Here is a 20,758-nt window from a genome sequence, read left to right as displayed (position 1 = left end):
TTAGCAAGGGGGTGGGGGGCGGAGAGAGGACAGAAGATGTTTTGTGATCAGTAATAACTTGGGCTCACTAAAACACTGACATGGTGGTACTGGCCCCTCCTGGTCCAGAGCAGACATCAGCCAAGAGACTTATCTGTCCAAGGCAAGCGGTGCCCACACTAGGCAATCGGGAGAGTCCTGTATACTGGGGGTCGGCAAAAGCTCAGCCTGGAGGCACAGGAGTTTTTTGTTTTTTAAAACACAATAAATGCCACTTCTTTTCCAGAATGTGGACTGCTTACTAGTCTCCCAGGTAAACCACGCTGAAGGTGCATTGGACAGGTAGCATTTTGTTGCCTCTTAAAGATGACATTGTTTGGAGGAGAGGACAGAGACCTTCCAGAGGGAGATTTCATTTGTCCTGTAACATGGGGAAGGAACTAACAGTCCAGGAAACCCATTGGGGCCCAGAAGGGAGGCTGGGTTCACCCATGAGGTGTGACGTTAGCAGTAGGAAAACCTCACGGTATGGCCGGGGCCACCTTCCCAACCTTGTTGTTGTCTTTCTCTGTGAGCTGGGCCAGAAGAGGGGCATCCTGGGGAATGCCTGACACTGGGGACAGAGGCCAGGGTAACCGCCTTCTGGCCTTGTCTCTGTCCCTAAGTAGAAGGGGCTCAGGCTCTCAGAGAGCACAGGCTGCCTCGACCTAAGGACCTTTCATGGGAAGCATAACAGAACTTTCGAGTGTTTTGATGAACCTCTTGGGGGGAAAAAAAGTCAACTGTAAAACAAGACCCAAAGTAATCCCCTAAAAAAACAGTGCTGCCTGAAGCCGTTGGCCAGCAGGTGTGAGGGTCATGCAGATGGAGGATGTCACACGAAATTCTGCAGGGAACAAGGAAGGGTTTCTCTCTGGTTTTGATGGTGTCTGTGGAGGTTTGAATGTTCCATTAAAAAATATTAAAAAGCCACCAACCAACCCAGATGTCCCCCTCTTCTCTCCTGCTTCCTTTTGGCAGCCGCTGTCTGGACTCATGGCACTAGATGTCTTTGCTGTCCCCATAATCATTGTAGGGGACACTCAGGGTCTGCTCCTCGCATGTCTTCCTGAGGTCCTGGCTGAGCTCTGACCACTCAAGTCCGTAGGGCTTGACCTCGCTGTAGCGGCACCCCAGGTACTTGAGGGAGCTGCGTCGCAAGCTGATCTTGGGTTCCTGAAGGAGTCCGTTGCACCAGCTGCTGAGATCCCCAAGCTGGGAAAGGATGAGGCCAGCTTTCCTAGAGATCAAGCACGGGGGTTAGAAAGATGAGAAGGAGGGAAAGGCAAGCAGTGTGAGCCCGGTCTATTTTGGTTACTATTTTATCATTGGCTCTTAGAACTGAGGGAGCTCCATAAATATTTGTCAAGCGAATGCATGAAGGAAGGAAGGAAAGAAGGAAGGAAGGAGATAGATAGATAGATGATAGATAGATAGATAGATAGATAGATAGATAGATAGATAGATAGATAGGTAGGTGGGTAGGTAGGTAGATAGATGGATGGATGCATTTGCAAAGTGGGGCAGGCACCAAATGAAACAGAGAAACAAAATGCAATAGGGAAAAATGAAGAGAAAATAACTAATATTTTAGTGGAAATGTCTGTCCTTTTAAAATCATAGAGTTGGCCATTTTGAAAGACATCAAATCAGTTTGCTTTAAAGCCAGTCATTTATCATCATTAAATGACAAGTAAGGTGTTTGAATATTGTTCCCTTTTCAAGGCTCTTTCTGAAGCGAGTAGAAGCAGCTGATATATTAAACTTCAGGGGCTATCAAATGCCACTAATGATGCCTGTGTGGATGTTATTAGAGTGTGACTCGGATGAGGACAATAATGCCCTCAGTGCCCATTGACACAGGGCTAGTCCTGGGGACAGTGCAGACTCAGTGGTACATATCACGTAATTAACCTCTGGTGAGCTCATGCTCCATTCTGGCATCTCCCTCAGGAAGGACGGGAGACATTGCCATTGAGCCCCGCACAAGAGTGGGAAAAGGACGTGATGAGAGGGCACCTGACCTGTTGCAGATCCTGAAAAAAGAGCAGAGGGTGGGGTGAGGTCTCCCCCAGTTCACACACACTGGAATGGAGTCTTCCCTCCGCGCCAAGAACAGAGTGTGATGGGCTCTGCATGCAGCTTGGGGAAATGGGCTCTCACCTCCCTCTATCTCATGGGCGTGAGGTCTTCCTGGCACCCATTCCTGGTGTCAGAGATATGGAACACCTGATCGCCAGTTCTCAGACCTCCCTGGCGTTGACTCTGAGCACTCAGGATGAGGGAAGGAGCAGGGTTCCCTCACTCAGCTCTGTTCTTCTTCTCCCAAGAACCAGTGACCAGAGACCTATGGAGGAAGCTTCTCTTATTTGAACACGCTTGCGTGAGGCTGTAGCATGCTGTTTTGGAAAGCTCCGTGAAAACGCTTGCAGTCTTTATCATCAACTGCTCCCATGTTTCCCTGAAAATAAAACCTAGCCAGACGATCAGCTCTAATGCATCTTTTGGAGCGAAACATATAGTAAAATAAGACGTATAGGAAAATAAGACCGGGTCTTATATAATATAACATAGTTTAAGACTCAGTCTTATATTCATTTTCGCTCCAAAAGATGCATTAGAGCTGATTGTCTGGCTAGGTCTTATTTTGGGGGAAGCAGGGAGGCTAACTGTCTCAGGTGAGGAACCATCTCTTTGCATTTAATCAACAATTCCTTCCAGAAAACGGAAGTGTCTGTATCCCATTGAAAACAAGCTTTCAAAGAACAATAAGGGCATTTGTTGCATTCTTCTTCTTCTGTCCTGGCAATGAGCATCACCAGGGGTGAGCTCACTGCATTCCTAGGAGGACATGCTGAGAGAGGGGCGGAGATGACTTTGGCATGGAGCTTCAACAGCAAAGTCAAGGTGCTAAGACAGTGTGAGGTCATCGGAGGGGTAGTCATACCTTCTCACCTTCAATGGTGGGTCAGAGGAAATCAAACAAATACTCCGCCTGCCGACTAAAGACCATCTGTGCAGATGGTCCCTCCTCTGCCTATCAGAGGCTTCCAAGCAGGCTTTCCAAAAGTCTCCATCAGTAGGGACTTTGGTGGCCCATGCTCTTAATCTATCCTACTGCATGTCATGAGTTGCTGACAAATTTTGGGGAGGTGGAGGAAAGGGGAATGAAGGAAGACTAGGAGCAGCAACTCTATCATCTTCCCAGAAATAGATAAAGGAACACATTCTAGCCATCATTTCCAACAAACGGATTTAATTAGCCCATGGGGTCTTTGTGGCTACCTTCATTGGTCAGTTTTAAAAAAATAATAATTAATTTGGGTCTGCCCTTGACCATCTCGGAGCCTGTGGTCTTCTTTCTTAAGAGCTATGCAACCAATGTTCTTCCTAAAGTATTTCAACCCTCAACTCGACCGGGGGGCCTCCATGAATTCTGATGGAAATGGATTGAACTGAACTGAGGGAACACTTTCTGCTCACTCACAGGAAGTAAGCACCCAACAGGCCCCTTTCTCTTCACTCTCACACCAGAATCCAATGTGGGTTGATGTATCTCGAGGCAGAGGACTTTTTCTTTCCTGTGGTTCTCCCTGAGATCCATGACACTAAGAAGTAAAGTATTACATTTTCTACATGCTAATGAAACTATACTCCCCCCTACCCCCTGCAACCTCTATACAGCCGTGAAAAACCTGTAAAAGGGTCTCCGGGGAAGAGAGTTTTGGGGAAAGACTGTATAGTTAACAGTGGGCCTTACTTTACAGTTAGATCCACATTTCTTTCCCTGCTCACTTTCTTCATGAACGAATTGTCCTTCTGACTCTTGAGTTTCAAGAGAGGAATTGGCAATCCAAATGCCCTTGGAAATGAAGATGATATATGAAATGTTTGTGCTATTCAAACTGTGACATTTATGTTCCCTAACAAAGAACTGCATATATACACCCAATAAATGTCAGAGGAAGGAGGAAAGAGAGGAGGAGAGGCGTGGGGGAGCAAAGAGGAAGGAGGGAGTAGAGAGAGAAGTAGAAAGGAGAGAGTTGGGGAGGGGGGATGAAATGAATAATAGTAAGGGCAGCAGTGTGAAAAGGTTTGGATGGAGCAGAGAGGACATTTCTTAACGTGTATTAACTTTCTAACCCAAGGTTGGCTTTTTACCAAAACCGAGACAAAACAACTTGAAAGCCCCTTGTCTGTTTCCCCCTATGCCCTGGACCATAGCAGTACACCTGTTCGCTCAAGGGCTACTACCCTTTATAAACATCAGTATATCATTTATGGAATACATCAACATTCTTCCTGATCTGACACATGAAATAGTTTTATTTCAAGAAGATAATCCTAAATGTCCTCCTTCCTTCAAAAAAAAAAAAAAAAAAAAGGAAATAAGGGGGGAGTGTACTGAACAAGGGTCTTCCAGGAAAGTTTATAATTTTGCGTCACACAAGAAAGAAGGCACACCAAGGCTGGGTCTCCCTGCAGTTTGGCCAGAGGTCAGATGGATGGGATGACATTTGGGTGACGGTTTTGTTTAGCCCTGTTGTCTGGAGCGCAATAATTCTTTAGGTGCTAGAAGATACAACAGCATTGACTTTCTGTCTTCTTTTTTATTTCTCCGTATCCTCAAAGTTCTTGCCATATTTAGTTTTTCTTCCTGAGCTCCTAAATTATTTGGGGGACGTATAGCTACTCACATTCCATGTGAAAACCTCTTTACCCTGTTTATCTGAAAATTCCAATATTTCCAGGGAAATCTGTTTCTCGCAAAGTAGCAATGTACAGCCAGTGGAACAAAAGGAAGATGATATCTCTACACATTCTTCCCATTTCTCTCTCTCAAAGACCTCTATCTGGGTTATGCAATCTAAAAGCAGGGGGTATTGAGTTTGGGGAAGTCGTAGCGTAGGGGCCAGAGGAAGTTGACAGACACTACACTATCCTTACTTCGGCCAACATAGATGTCAAGGTGGGTGGTTGACTACCCCATGTTGTTTTTCAGCAGAATGAAATTTAGCTATAGAGCGCATATAATATATGCAAAGTTCATAGGCAATAAATACTTTTGGATAACCTCTGCCATAAAATTCCTCATTTTCTTTCACAAGACGAAGCTTTTGGCTCCTACAGTTGTAGCCTTTGGAATGCTGTGTCAGCATGATAAAGAGGAGGTTACAACAGGTCAAGGGCAAAAGTTTTTTCAGAGTTCAGGAAATGCATTCATGACTTGACTGCTTAAACCCAGCTTATCCAGAACTAATCTGTATGAACTGAGCTGTCTAAAAGCATAGAAATTAGTTCTTCAAGCACCTAAGCTCACGCAGGATAGCTATGCAAATGAATGAATATGTTATCCTAGTAAAGAAGGTACAAAATTTCAAGCCAGGGTCTTGAAAAGAGACAATGAAATTTATTGATTACCTGGGGCCTAATTCATCCTCACACCGCCAGGTGAATTCTCCAAAACTCTCGTAGTGCTGATTGTAGTGGTAGAGAACCCGGTGTAAGGTGGGGGGACCCAGATCCAGAAGGGTGTTGTAAGCCGTCTGTTGCTCCTTCCCACTGGTGTAACCATTGAAGAGATTGTAGATCTTGTCCGCTATTTCTGAGGAGGGCAGACAGGGCAAATAAATAAGATTACATATTTACATAATATAAATGATTACGTATGCAGGCAGATAGGTATGCGTGCGCATGCATGTGTGTGTGTAAATGCATCTGCACATGCATACACGTGTGTATGATATTACTTAAAGAATACTGAGCCTAGAATGTGGAGAAAGTGGCCTGAGTCATTCACTTTACCTTTGCCCCATCGGGTTTCGGTTTTCTCTTCTGTAAAATGAAAGCTTGCGAACAGAGTGTCTCCAAGGTCAATTTCAGTTCTAATATTCTTTGTCTTTACCCATGTTTCCTAAAACTACAGAGCCTGAGGCCAAAGCTCATAGATTAGTACTTTACTGGCCAATGCAATCCCAGGGAAGCAGGAGGGAGGGAAATGCAGCTAGGAAGGAGGGAGAGCCAAAGGAAGGGTGTACACGGAGGAGCTGGTGGCTGGACGTGCTTGGGTACCAAGTGGGTCTTATAAAAGCAACAGGGACGCCCTGGGCAGCAGGGGGACAGGCGTTTGGCTTAGGTAAGAAGTGAGGCGGTGTCGGGTTCTGTCTTGAGCACCTTGAGGAAGCCTGAGCCGTTGCAGTGCCTAAAGCAACCTGGCCTATGACTGCAGCCTTTGCTAGGGCTGCCCAGGCCAGATATGAAGAGAAGCCTGCAGATCTGTGGTGACACATAAATTGAATCCAGTATATTCTGCAGTTCCAAGTGAGTAATCTTTCAGTTTAATTTATATCTTTTCTACTTCTGAGTCCAAGGCATGCATTACTAAGTTGAGCTTGGTGACGTGGCAAAGGGGCAATGAATTTGGATAGCTTTGGCAGTTTTTCCTTGGGAGCGCAAAGCACTGTATTATGAAAGATTGTCTCATTAAACCTGTCAGAAAGGAGATTTGTTTACATTTCCTTCTTAAACATCTGGGAACTGAGATCTGTGAGCAATGCTTTGTCTCGGGTCCAGTGTTAGCTCTGGAGATGAAGAAACTAAGTCTATAGGATTCTAAGCCACACTTTGCCCATGTGACGCCCCGTTAGCTGAAAGACACAGCTACCTGATGCCTTGTCGCCGTTCCGAGTGAATTCAGGGTTGCTGGTAATGATAAGAGTTGTCACTGCAGGAGTTTCCTGGGTTGGAATAAATAACTTCCCACTCTTATTCTACCCAGACACTATAATAATTTTCTTACTTTCCTGTCTGGCCTCTTGCTAATGAGGATAGAAACTGGATCTGACTTCCTCCCTGCTCTGAGTGGCTAGCTTAAGGCCAGGAAATATAGTCGATCAAAAAATGTTAGCCAAGTGAATGGAACTCATGACTAGGGGGCAATCTGAATCTACTCTAGGAGACGGTCTCTCTCTATCCTGGGCTATACCGCTTCTTTAGCCACCAAACTCTTGAAGCCAGCAACTTGAGCTACATTACAAAGAGTGTTCGTTCAGAAATCCACCTACATTTGCTGGATTCTAAAATTCTCTTGTTACAATAGGATCACGAGACTAAAAATGATAGTGATTTAGAAAATAAAGATCCGTGGTATCCCCAGTTGTTTAATAAAGGCCTATCGATTGCCATGAACTTCACACACGTGAATTTCAATCCTCAACCCACCACTGCAAGATGGGTATGAATGTCTCTGGTCTACAGATGAGGACATTCAGAGAGAGGCAAGGTCACCTGCCCCAGGTCACGTAGCCAGTGTGGGTGGGAGGCAAGATTTAACTGTCTATTTTCCTCTGCTCTTTTGCACGGTTGCACAGGGCATGGGCGTGTTTAATGGATTTAAGATACAGGAGGCAGTCTTAGGGGATGCAATTCTAGAGTGACTGTTTCAAGTAGAGAACATTAGCCTGGTTGGCCCATAGGTGCCAAATCAGAGGAAGTCCTAGAGGGACTAGAGTGCAGGGCATGTGTCTCTTCATGCGCTGAGATAGAAAGAGCAAAGGGACTGCTCGAAGAGCTGTGTGGTGTGCAATGGGAAGCAGGGAGTGGGTACTAAGAAGAGAATCGGAGGAAAAATGTGGGTGACCACACTGGAGCCCAGATGTGGAGGGTTGGGGTTCCTCTCCCACCCTTTTACTGACATCAAACTGTTCTTATTTCTGGGAATGGGCAACAGCAGCCCAGGCCCCAGGCCCTGGTTGTGAGTTGCCACTGAGAACAGAGATGAAAGAGATACTGTTTTCTGGCATGTTTGCTATTCTCGTAACGCAACCGTAATATCCAGAGAAAACTGGTGCTTCCCGATGGCAGCAACCAATGTGCCTGAGACCAGATGGGATAGGCCCAGGTTCCTCTACAAAGCTCCCCAAACCAACAGAATCTACCTCCAGGGGGTGCTTCAAAGCCTTCATCAATACATGGGACGCTATAGGTCAGGCTCCTAGAGTGTGAGTATCGCTGGCTCTTCCTGTCTCCACTGAATTTAGAGATATTATTTCATTCACTTTCATAGCATCTCAAGAATTCACTATCTCAAAGGATAGAAAAGAATATGAGGCATTTTAAGTTCTCATTTTACCCCGCTTTCACCTTCACAGGAGTCCTGACTTACTCAAACTAGGCATCTTTCTCCCTTCTCTAACATGCATGATGTCCAAAAATAGTTAAAATGCAGGTGAAGAGATGGGAGGCTGTATTCACAGCCTCATCATAAAAAAGGAAACCAAGTTATTAGAAGGGAGCCAAGATCTCTCAGGCAACAGAATAAATGAACAGGGCTGGGATTGAAACCTGTAGACCCATGGAGAATGGTTAAGAATAAGCACCATGGCAACAGATGGGGTTGGGTTCCACTATATTCGCTGTGTGGCCTTCGGAAAGTTACTTAACCTCTCTGCGTCTTCGTTTTCTTATTTGTTCTATGATGTTTACTAACATATACATTGCAAAGTTATTGTGAGACTGAAAGTGATGTTAAACGTAAAGCCTTTCTTTGGCACAATGTCTGGACACAGAAAGCATGCATTTATTCATTCAATCACATTTATACTGAGTGCTTACCATGTGCTCGACATTTTTCTAGGCACTTGGGCTACATCAGTGAGAAACTCTGACTGAAGTGCTCACCTTTAGACACTTACAGTCTAGTCATAGGAGACATTCAGTTAAGCCATAAACATAATAAATAGTGAACCATAATGTGTTAAAAAATGAGGGAAAATAAAACAGGAGAAGGAAAGTTGGGAGTGCTGGGTGGGGCATTGTGATTCTAAACAGGGAGGTCAGGGTAGTCTCCTGGATCAGATGACATTCCAGCCAAGACTTGGAGGAGGGAAGGGGCCTGGGGAAAAGCCTGTCAGGGAGAGAAAATGCCAGCACAGAGGCTCCCAGGCTAGGGTGGGTGGCATATCTAAAAACAGCAAATAAACCATGGAGTCTGGAATCGGGTGAGAGAGGGGGAGAGTTGGACAATAGAGTAGATGCTATTTTTGTAGTATTATTATTATCGGTTTTCTATTAGATCACGCTTTTCCCAATGCCATGAGAGAGAGACAGACACACAGGCGTCCAAGAGATGGGGGAGGTAGTCTTACTTAAATGAAGGGGGTGGCTCGAGGGGCACCCTTGAGCTTTCATATTCCCCCAGTAGCAGCTTCTCTTTTTATGATGAGGTAAGAATCCTGGGAAGCGGCTATACCTCTACCCACGGCTTCCTTGGCAGCTATCACGGAAGTCCCCTGAACAGAAATCCTAAGTCATCCCTGTCTTTCCTTGGGAGCTACCTGAGACTTCAGTCTGTCCCCACATTGAAGTAACTGACCATAAAATTCCACATGAAAACTTGAGGATGACGAATCCCAAATGACCTTAGATCTTTGTCATTCTGAGCACCGTCCAAATTGCAAGGTTCCCTTCCTCCCCTTGGGCCAACTCTATCTGTCCTTTCACCTCCTCTCTCTTCCCCATCCTGCTCTGTGCTCCTTTCAGGCCAATGATTCTCATCCTTGAGAATCAAACTTGATTCTCAACCTGGAAGGCTGAGAAAACACAGACTGTTGGTTCCCACTGGAGTTCCGATTCAGTAAGTCTCAGATGGAACTGAGAGTTTGCATGTCTAGCAGGGTGATGCTGACACTGCTGCTCTGGGTCACACTTTGCAAACCACCGCTCTGCTCATTCATTCTCTCAAAACTGCCCTTGCTTCCCCTGGGACCACCATTAAGACATGACCAACAACTCTCCCTCCACCCTTGCCCTTGGCCATACTCTTCCTTCTCTCCTTCGCCCTGTGTTGGATGAAACCTGCCCGAAGCCTTTTCCAGTGCAGAGGGGTCCTTCTCATGACCCCTGGCAATTACTTCTCTGTGTATACGTAAAAGTCCCTCCGCTTGACAAACTCACCTGCCTTTTCCTATTTCCCACTACTCACTTCCTGACCATTCTGCTACATCCATGGAAGAATCTGGTATCTGGTTCATCTTCTCCGTCTCATTTCTTATCACCTATTGGGTGACATCACTTGCCAACCAAGAGGTCTCTAAGTCTAGAGACCTCCCCCGACCCCCCGGCCCCGCGCCAGTTACCAAAAGCCAGTCATCATGCCTGAGAACTTCTCCATCTTTGAAAAAGTACATCCTACTATCGCCTACTGTGAGTACAGCCTCCTTTCACAGTTCCTGTACTTCTCACTGCCATCAAATCGATTCTTCAGTGACGGAAACCCCAGGCCCTTTGGCTCCTCCATTCTCTGCAGCCACCTGCCCTGTATTTGTCTCCTTCTCCACCGGATCTGATCCACATGACCCTCTGCTAGTCCCCTCAGCCAGTTGGTTCTGTGTTTTGCCTTTTCTCTGCCTTCACGCGGGCTGCTGGCGTCTGCCGGGTAAACCTCACAAGCAGTCGAACTACATGGGCCTGCTGGTGTTCCCTCACCATTCTGTACGTGTCTCTACACGGCACTTTTCACAACGCACGGTAAGACTGGCTTGCCTCTCCTTTCTCGCCTGCTCCGCATCTAATCCGGGAGCAAATCCCTTTGGTCCGTCCTACCATCGAAATAATTTAGAACTGGACCACTTCTCATCACCTCCAGGATGATCATTCTAGTTTAGCACATCATCCCCCCTCCCTTCTAAGTTGTCTCCCCACTTCCACCTCAGACCCGCTATTCGGAGCCCATTCTTAACACCGCAGACAGAATATCCTGTAAGACATTAAGTGCGGTCATGTCACGCTTCTGCTCAAAGTCCTGCAGGGCTGCCCAGCTCCACCCCAGGCCCTATCTATCCACCCCAGGTCCTATCCCCTACTCTGAGGACCAGGCCCTAGGGGACCTGACCCATAGCCTCTCAGAGCTCCTCTCTGACTCCTCTCCCTCTCACCAGCTCTCTCCACCACAGACACGTCCTTTCTCTCCTTCAAACATGCCAAGGATCTCTGTACACCCGCCCCTCTATCTGAAATGATCTTCCTCCTTTACCTTCCTCCCAAACCACTCTCCTTAAATTTCTACCCTCTGTACTTCCTATCCCTTTTCCCTGCTTCTATGTCTCCATAACATGTATCGCCACCTGAAATATTACTTATTTGACTATTTTGTTGTTGCTTGTTTTTCTCTGCTACAATAGAAGCTCCATGGCGCAGGAAGTTTTGGCCCCTAATGCCCAGAGCAGGCATTTAGTAAGGGCTTAATATATGTTGTATGATTTGACCAATTCATGAACTCTGGTGATACAATTCTTGAACATAGATTCTGGGCGTAATTGTTTTTATTTCGTTAGCATCTAATACCAAGGCTCAATGAATGGCTGTGTTAAGAGCAAATGAAGGAGCGAATGAGTATTTCTGTTTGGCATCAGGGAAGGATGGATGTTGGGGGAGTAATGGAAGAGAACTAGCTTTCTTTTAGTGGGGCTTCATGAAGCACTTTTGGAAGACCTCGCCCTACCCTGAAGACGAGGATGATTTCACTGCCGATACTAGCTTGTTCCTACTGGGGGAAAGGTGGTTTCCGTAAACTATTGGTAGAAAGTTAATTGCACAGTAGCTTTAGTGTCATGACGTGGTAGAATTCTTCATAGAAAGTACCTAGTTTATGAAAAATGTTCACATAAGGAGTCGAGTCTGGCTTCCTGCTAGATAATTAGGAGCTGAAGTCATGTTCTGGGTCACTCAAAAGGTAATTCTCATTTTTTATTAGGTTTAAACTCAGACCCAAGTGAGTTATATTTATGATCACCATCTGGATCGGAAGGAGGCAAAGCATATGGTTTTTTGGTAGAACTGCTAGCACTGTATTAATTTGCGAGGCTACCCTCAATTAGCCTAACTCATTAATCACATTTGCCCTGTAAGGAAGGACTCCTTCCTGGCTGAAGGAGATCAGGCCCTGGGTATTTTATGCTCTGAGCATTAAATTTCCTTTCGTGCTTCCAGCTGGGATCTCAGAAACCCTTTTGTCAGGGAGCGCAAGTGGTCAGAAGACCCTCTTGATACATTGTGAGGCTGGAACTAACCCAAAGGAGCCCTACAGAGAAAGAGTCCCGTGACCTCTGCTGGGCAGACGAGAGTATGTCGGCCATTCTTTGTATCAGAGTTGCTTCCATCCACCTATTCCTACAGGCAGTGTTATGCTGCACCCTTCCAACTTCTAATCACTCCCTGAAGTCCCACCAGCCTGCCGCCTACATATTCAGCGAGCAAGTCCAAGGTGTCCACTGCTGCAGGAAGGATATTAGCAAATCCCCCCAAACAGAAATAGCTGGGGTACTTCCTCATCAGCTGCTCCTCTTTGGAGTGGAGTAAGAAATCAAGAGGTGATGAAATAAGGGTGCCACGGGTCCTCCCCACACAGTCGCGCATCTGGGGGTTTCAACCCCAGACTCTGCTTTCACTCTGTCCATACCCCATGAGCCAGGCAGCACTTGCTCCAGAGAGAAGCACATCTGCCTTATGCCTAAAGGTCTCCATTCTACTGTAACATCCCAGCGGACACTAATCGTCCTGAAAGGGAGAAGGTTTTGGTATCTAACTTGAACACTTTTTTTTTTTTTAATGTAGGTCGTTTCTTCATCGGTATTCAGAGACCAAGAAAGGTTTTCGGTCTTTTACATGATAACCCTCTAAATATATCTAAGTTACATCATAGGCCAAACGGGAACTGATGCCAAATAACGAATCTGAATGTGAGCTCTGTAGGTTGCTAACTGTATGACCCTGGTCATCTTATCGTTACTCCGAATCTCAATCTCTGCATCTATAAAATGGGGCCGATATTCTACTCATTCAGTAAATACTTATTGAGTTCCTCCGAGAAAGCAGATATGGTTAATGATAGCATGTGCATATTAATATATTTGCATGTTGATAGAGAGACATTGCTTGGTGCTGGAAGTTTAGGTTGGGCAAGTGTCAAGAAGAGAAATACTATGGCGAAGCTGATTTGCTGGTACCCTTCCAATCACCTTATTTATGGCTTTCCTGACCCCAGTTCTATCAGGTTGACCCTGAGGGTCACCATCCCAGAATATATACCCTAACATTTACTGAACACTTACATTGAGACAGGCACTTAAAAAAATACTTCACATACGTTCACTCATTTAATTCTGGCCAGAAACTTATTATCTAGGGTTCTATTATCCCTCAGCCCATTTTACAGATTAGTGAACTGAGGCATGAGGTGAAATAACTTGCTCAAGGTCAAGTACATAGATGGCAGAGCAGGAATTTGACACGGGGTGGTCTGACCCCAGAGTCTACATTTTTCTATAACCAACTGGTCACCATTCTGCCTTCTAAGTGTTACAGACATAACAGTGGTCAAGAAGAGACCAGATCCTGCTCTCGTGGACTTCGCTGTCCATTGAGATAGACAGACATCAAACACATGATTATAATAGCAAATGGAGATGAGTGTTCTAAAGGAGAGAAAAATGGTGCTATGAGGACATGTAGCAATGTCCCTTGACCCCTTCTGTCCTGACGGAGGGACACTTGATCTGAGATCTGCAAGGTGAAGGGACTTAATCAGTTGAAAAGGGTGGGAGTGGAGAGCATTTGAGTTCATGAGACCAATGTATGCAGAGGCTCCACAGTGGAAGAAAAATGGTTGGAGAAAAAGTGTTGGAGAAACCGAGAAAGGCGGTGAGGCTGAAATGCAGAGATGAACGGGGAGAGTGGGCATGGAGAGCTGGAGAAGTGGGCAAAGGCCTCTCCACTGAGGTTCCACTATGCCTGTTACATATTTTGATTTTTGTCCCAGGAAGAATGGCAATCCATTAAAGAGTTTTAAGAAGCAGCCTTACGATGACCGGATGACAGTACTCTTAATGTGCCAGGCATGTTAAATGAGACAATAAATGTACAAAGCATTTGAGAAGTTGTCAAGTGCTACAGCATCGGTGACTTTAATTAAAGTAGGTCCAGGTCATCTTCCCCCTGTGATTTTGCATCACCGTGATGTCACCCCTTGAATGTTGTGGGGTGGTGTCCTTCGTGGTCAACCTGATACAGCGGGAGTCAGGAGACGTATATAAAATGATTTGAGGGATACCGGAAGACCAGTTTGGCCACAATAATTCTCCGTTGAAACGTGCACAACCTAAACCTCCAGCATCAGTCAGTGTCTCTGTTAACGTGTGAAGACTATCGGGTCAGTTCTACTGAATAGGTATTAGTGGTTGTCCAGGTCATTTTAATTCATGCCAGAGCCCTGTAGACGTGGTACCCAGGATTGCTAAATTCTGGTTGCGGAGGGGATGTGATAAGCCCCAGAATGGGGGACGATGTTAAGACAAGGGAGCATCATGAGGAAAAGAGCCCCAAGAAGTGTGCTGTTTTGTGCAGTGAATGCTGACCGAAGACAAATTCTTCCTAATTGACAAGGGCTGATCTGGTGCACGGAAGGGGGACAACCGTTTCCCAAAGAACTGGTCCATAATAACTCCAAAAAGGGTAGGAAAAGGATTTTGACAGATCTTTGTCAAGGGACGGAATGGTATAGCAATCAATTTCAAATCTGTAGCCTGTCCATGCTTTAATTCAAGGTAACTTTTCAGATATACATACAAATGTGAAAAGAGTAAGACAGCCAATCAGCATCCCGAGGACAGAGGTCATGGGGATTTTAGCACAGACTCAGCACCTGCTGTCACACCACGTGTGCCTGGGGCCTTCTTCAGCATCTCCTACTGGCTCCGTGACTTCCGGACTATGCGGAATAATGGGAAATGGTGAGGAATTCCACCAGACGTGGAAGAGTATTCGTGGAAAGGTGACGCTCCGCAGCTGGGCCTTGAATTCTCAGTTCAAGACCCCCTTTGCCATTGAACTTCCTTTTGACCCTCTTGCTCTCTCTTTCATCGCGGCAAGGGGAGGTCCCTGGAGTACCCCCCTGCAGACCTGCGGCCTCAGTGCCCCTTACCTTGGGCTTTGACATCATCCACCACGGGGCAAGGGGTCTTCACGATCACGTCACTTGGTCTGGAGCGTCGTCCTGTGTTGTCCACTCCCCACAGGGTGAACCTGGCAGGGAGGGGAGGGTGTTGTTATCAGAGAGAGCAGGAGGCCCTGCTGACAGCTGAGCTTTGCCTGGATGGCGGGAGGGGTTGCTGGCTGCTCTCACGACCCTGCAGAGCCCTTACTGCCACAACCCAGGTCACAAGGTACGTAGGCTAGAGCCTCTCACTGCTTCTCGGTAGATCTTGGGTTGTAATTTGCTGCTTTGGGTTATGAGTTGGTGGAAAGCATCATGGCATAGAGCACTGGTTCTCAAAGTGAGCAGCATTAGCACCACCTGGGAACTTGACAGCCATGAGACTTCTCATGTCCCACCCAGATCTACTGAGTCAGACCCTAGAGATGGGGACCAGAAATATATGCTACCGTGTTTCCCCGAAAATAAGACTTACCCTGAAAATAAGCCCCAGTTAAGATCGTCAGCCAGACGGATGCATTTAGTACGTTTTGACGATGTTCCAGAAGATGACATGACTGTATTTGGATAAATGTAAATTGTTGTACATGAAAAAAATAAGACATCCCCTGAAAATACACCCTAATGCATCTTTTGGAGCAAAAATTAATATAAGACCCGGTCTTATTTTCAGGGAAATACGGTATAGGACCCAGTCTTATTTTCGGGGAAATACGGTGTAACAAGCCTTCCAGGTGATTCTGATGCCAGTTACATTCTGACAATCACTGAGCTGTGGGCAGGAGTTTGTATCTATGGAAACAGATGGTCAGGAGTTGGGTCTGAAGCCTCCGCTCCTGCCATGTGGAGTGAACTCCTCTGAGCTTTATTTTCCACCATCTGGGAAATGGGGATGATAGTGAAAGTGCTTGGAGGTCACTGTGAAGATGAAATGAGATAATGCAGCGAAGGAACTGGTGCAGGAAGGAGCTGGAGCCCAGGGACGACGCCTAAACCGTATTAACCCCGTTCTGTCCTGTCTTGTGCTCGGTTGACACGTTTACACAGAGGACTGAGGACAATTTTCCTCTTTCAAATTAGAAGCGAGTGAAACAGCCAGAGGTGAGGGGTGTCTAGGTGCTGGAGGCTGGAATTCTATTCCCTACATGCAGCTCTTTCTGACCCACCGAGATGCTCCCCACCGTGGAGCAGGAGTCCAGAGTGGAAACGTGCCACCAAGTGATGTGACAATGAAAAAGATTCTAACAGCACCCCAACCGCCCACCCCTAGGAGGAGGGTGAACGTATCATTTCCCTCTTGGGTGATGGAGCTGGATGGAGAGGCAAAAGAGCAGCTCCAGGTTCTACACTCAGAGAGGGACCATGACCATGACCCTGGTGTCCGTACGTCGGGCCTCTAACACTAACCCGGTGAGTCTAAAGCAGATCCTTCATGCCACCTGTCTCGTCCCTTTCTCTTTTGCTGGGTCGCCCTGGGAGGCTGCAGTTATTGGCAATTCTGAACTTTCTTTCCTCTGGGCAGAACTATGGGGAGGAAGAGAGATGTGGGGGGGAGAGTGGCCCAGGCAGAGACAGCTGAGTCGGCGAGGCAGAACAGGGATGGAAATGGCCTAACGATTCTGTTAGCAGAGTAAACACCACCTGGCATCTACCACTCCCTCCCCACAGAGAAGCCCGGAGAACGGTCAGTGGAAGAGCCCGTGTGAGTCCCCGCCCTCTGCTCCCCTTATTCCTCATGCTGGCACCATGGGCACCGCACACAGGCAGGCTCCATCCCCTTGGGAACCTTGGCCTTCGAGGGTACAGATCACACCTGTGGACTCCGGCAGGACCGCCCACCCCCCTTGCTCTTAGTCAGATCGGGACCAGGGGACGAGGTGCTCAGCTCCGTCTCATCCGCACAGGTAGCTCAGTCCGTCCCGCTGACCTTGGCCTTGTGTCCTGCACCTTAGCTTAGATCTACAGCCGGGCCTCGTACTAAACCCCACCCTCACCCTGGATCCCAAACCCAGGGACTGCCACCCTTCTCTCTCAACGTCCCTCTCCGCCTGGGTCTGAGTGGGCTGCCTGAACCGCTAGCAATGGTGGCCACGGAAAACTGCCATCATGTGGTCCCGGATCGCCTGATTGGCCTCTTGGTGCTGTGTCTAGAATTGTGACTGAGGCCACCAAACCAGAAGCTGGTGCTTCCCATCAGCCCTGTCTGGCACCTGCTGTTTCCCATTGCCCCACCAACGTAGCTGGCACTGCCCTCTAGGGTCCGGGTGAGCCCCCTTCTCTCTCTGCAGACCCTGCCCATAGGGACCCTGATGTATAGAAGCCCATCTCCCCACCCAAAGGTGGGCCTCTTCATTTTGCTTGCAGACTCTGCCCTGGCTCCACTTCCGGTGGTCAGTTCTTACCAGAGTCAGGAGTTAGGAAGCCCTTTCTCTCCTAGCTGCTAGCAAGAGCCTGGTCCTGGGCTCCAGTTCTTAGCGTTGGGCCCTTCCTTCCCACCCCCACCACCATGGCTGAGCCACACTCCTGAGCCCCAGCCCTGGTTCTGGTAGCTGAGATCCAGGCTGCCTGGTGCCCCAGCCTCTGTCGGATGGCTGGGCTTTGAGTTTTCCTGTCCACCTTCCAGGGTCTCGAGCGTGGCCTTGGAACTCCAGCTCAGGGCTGGAGTCTTGCTACCTGCCCTATACGGTCTATGGCTAGAATCCAGCCACCTTTTGTAACCCACCATTATTTAACCCTGGGTCCTTAATTTCCCTGGACTGTGATGGGAAAAGTCTGAGCCTGAGGTACCAAATTGGCTGTCACGTGGGCCCCCTCTCTCCATGCCTGGGGCGGTGTTACTTCTCACCACACCCCACCTTCTCCCACTCCTTCAGTCAGCCTTGCTTTGTGTCCTATCTGAACTCTAAGTTCCAGCTAAACACTACAGAAATGAAAATGCTGGTGCTTCAATTAATTCCCACATTACGCTGGTGGGGTAATTAGTGTAAAGTCGAGGGTGCTAGGCCTTACTATTTTTAATAGCAAAGCAAGTTATTAGGAAATGCTTCCCACAACCTATTAAAAAAATTTATTGAGAGCTTATGGACAAATATGAGTGTCCCACAACCTTCTTAGTAGAGGGAACGCTTGACCTAAGAGCCATTCCTCAGCGATCTCAGTGCCCTGGGTCCTCAAGTGACATGGAATAAGTTGCCAGCTTATCTTTAGCATGAAAGCCTGGGGCGCACTTGACGCGTTTTCATGGGGAAGTGCCGCATGCCGTCATTCAGGAAGGCCTGCTCCGTCTATTGTTAGCATTGTCCTGTCCACCAGTGAACACTCGCAGGACGGTAAGAGGGTTAGCTGGAACTACTGGACCGCAGAGGGAAGCCCTCTTTCCATCCAGAGGGCCAATGTGTAGGGATATTCACTGCCTCGCCCAAAGCTTCTGGTCCTTTCTACCACTGCGTGGCTCAGATTGTTCTGCCTGTCACTGGAGAACTAGTGGGGACACTGATATTGTGTGTGTGTGTGTGTGTGTGTGTGTGTGTGTGTGAGAGAGAGAGAGAGAGAATCAGTACAGCCTGGCCCTGGCTCCTGGGCAGGGTCTTCAAGGCCTGAAACCTGATATGTAAGGAGCTGGGCCTCCTTCAAGGGCTGACCGCCCTTGCTGTTTTCACCTTCTCCCCTCCAGGTGTGGCGGTTTCCACTGACCACTCCGCATCTGCTCCCTTCTGAATTACCTGTCTGCTGTCACATGCCCCCCAAAGGCAGAGGCTCTTCTGTGCACATGCCATGATGAAGGGGCAGTGAGCAAGAAGGCCGGAGAGTCACTTCCCCACTCTGGCCTCCGTTTCCTCGTTTCTAAAGTGAGGATGTTGGACCAGATGCTTTAGGATACTTTTCAGCCAGGGTTTCTTAACTGCTTTTGTACAGTGGACCCTTCTCAGGATAATGGTTTTTAAATGCATTAATAAAATGCATAGGATGACAAAGTCAGCCAGCTGTGCTGAAATGCAGTTCTACCTCTGTGGACCCCGGGTGAAGAGCCAGCTCCGTGCTTTAATGTGAGGTACAAAGATCACGCTGCTAGATCCTTCCAGGACCCAGGAGTGGCTGGTGTGAGACATAATGTGTGAAGGAATTGCAAACCTTGATTCAATTCTTCACCACCTGTCACACCCCAGACAACCAGCTCTATGATTCTGGGGAAGTTACTCAGTGTTGCTGAACCTCAGTTTGCTCAACTATAAAATGGGAACAATAAACTTAATCTCACAGGGTCAGGGAGGGCTCCCAGAGGCACCCATGTGTAGTAAGCACTCCACAAGAAGGTTGTCTTCTTCCATTTTATAGATAAGAAAACTTAGTTGCAGTAACTTTAAGTGCCCCGCTTCCAATCATGGAGGGGTTAGAAACAAACCAGGGGGCCCATGTGTTCTCCACAATTAATCCAGGGCTCCTCTCACTTGACCCTCCTGGAGGGATGTCTCTCCCAGGCCCACCCACAGGCCCTCTTCCTGCGATCTGCAGCACCACCTAGCGGACGTTGGCTGTTTTTTCCCCCTCAGTCCCATGTGTTATCTCTTTTTCAATAATCAACGTTGACAGAAAGTTCGTGTTTTACAAGACCTTAGCAAGTTCCCAAGATTGTCAGAGTGGGAGAAGGTATCAACCTCACGTCTTTGATCTGAGGAAACGTAGCCAGATCAGGCCAACATGAGAAGCGGGGGGGGGCGTCCCAAGGGCTTGCTACTCCTAACACCCCTAAGCCAGCATCGTGCTCATAGGAACTTTGAAATTCCTCATTAACAGCTGTGGTTTAGTGTCAGGACAGGAATCACGGAGCCCTTATTATACACGATCATTCCAGTTTCACTGAGCTTGAGGCATTTTACAGCAGGTTAAGTGGCCCACACTCTGAAACCTTTGTTCATTTTGCCTCCGTTTCCTCATGAAGGTGTTGGCCACAGCTGCCGAATAGCAGGTGAGCTAATGAGAATCATAAATAGGCTGACTTTCCTTTGTCCTGGTATTATCCTTTATGTCACTCCATATTTTCCAACTCCTCTAGAGCGTCGCTTGTCTTCATGTATTTCACTTTCATCTGCATGCCCCCTGACTTACACTTCTTTTTCCTATATTGGAGATATTCAGCCCGAGTATCAAAGTTCATCTTGCAATCAGTGTCACTCACGTTTCTAGTGCTTTTCATCTTTGAACTGTCGAAACAGAAATGATTTATTCCGGAGACATTGACTCTAGTCTCGTGACCTCATCTGTAAACCGTGAAATGTTTTTCATACCGATGGGGTCAAAAGATCCCGAAACTACATGACTATGGATTGTGTCTTAGCCACCAGATTTTCCTATCATGACTTTGAGTCCATCATTATCGCTCCTCTTTGCGTATGTCTGCTTCACGAATATATTACAATGATTCGCAGAGCACAGGAAGGGATGGGAAAGAGCTCCCAGAGAGAATAGGGCTGTTCCAAGTGCCGTGACATAGGAGTTCACTCTATTTTCTTTGAAGAAAAATGCTGACATCTCTAACCTCTATCAACTATATATTTTAATGCTACTGGAGCTAACTTTCTAAAGCCGAGTTCTTGGTATTCTATAACTTTCCTCCGAAAAATTGAACAGTCTCCTGACTTACAGCATTCACTCTATTTTCCAACTCTCACTTTCTTCTATTCCCATTTACTCACCATCTGCTTCTGCGTGATGGACTACTTTGCTACTCACCTTTCATGACTCTTCACCTTT

The 20,758-nt window shown here is 47.2% G+C and overlaps 1 protein-coding gene across 2 annotated transcripts in view; it reads right to left on the bottom strand.

The window, feature by feature from the left end:
- Positions 1-310: 310 nt before the first annotated feature.
- The window catches only part of ASTN1 (astrotactin 1), a 288,385-nt gene continuing 267,937 nt past the window's right edge, over positions 311-20,758 (bottom strand). Inside the window, exons 21-23 of one of the 2 annotated variants that reach the window (XM_081024737.1) lie at positions 14,996-15,096; positions 5,440-5,623; positions 311-1,258 (exon numbers count right to left, since the gene is read on the bottom strand). In XM_081024737.1, the coding sequence (XP_080880863.1) occupies positions 1,021-1,258; positions 5,440-5,623; positions 14,996-15,096 (523 nt within the window). In that variant the 3' untranslated portion in view covers positions 311-1,020. The remainder of the gene's footprint in view (positions 1,259-5,439; positions 5,624-14,995; positions 15,097-20,758) is intronic. The other variant, XM_081024738.1, reaches the window with a different exon arrangement.

This window comes from Rhinolophus hipposideros, assembly GCF_964194185.1.
Source record: "Rhinolophus hipposideros genome assembly, chromosome: 19".
NCBI lineage: Eukaryota > Metazoa > Chordata > Mammalia > Chiroptera > Rhinolophidae > Rhinolophus > Rhinolophus hipposideros.
Note: the sequence above shows the minus strand (reverse complement) of the source record. Positions and strands in the feature narration are given on the sequence as shown.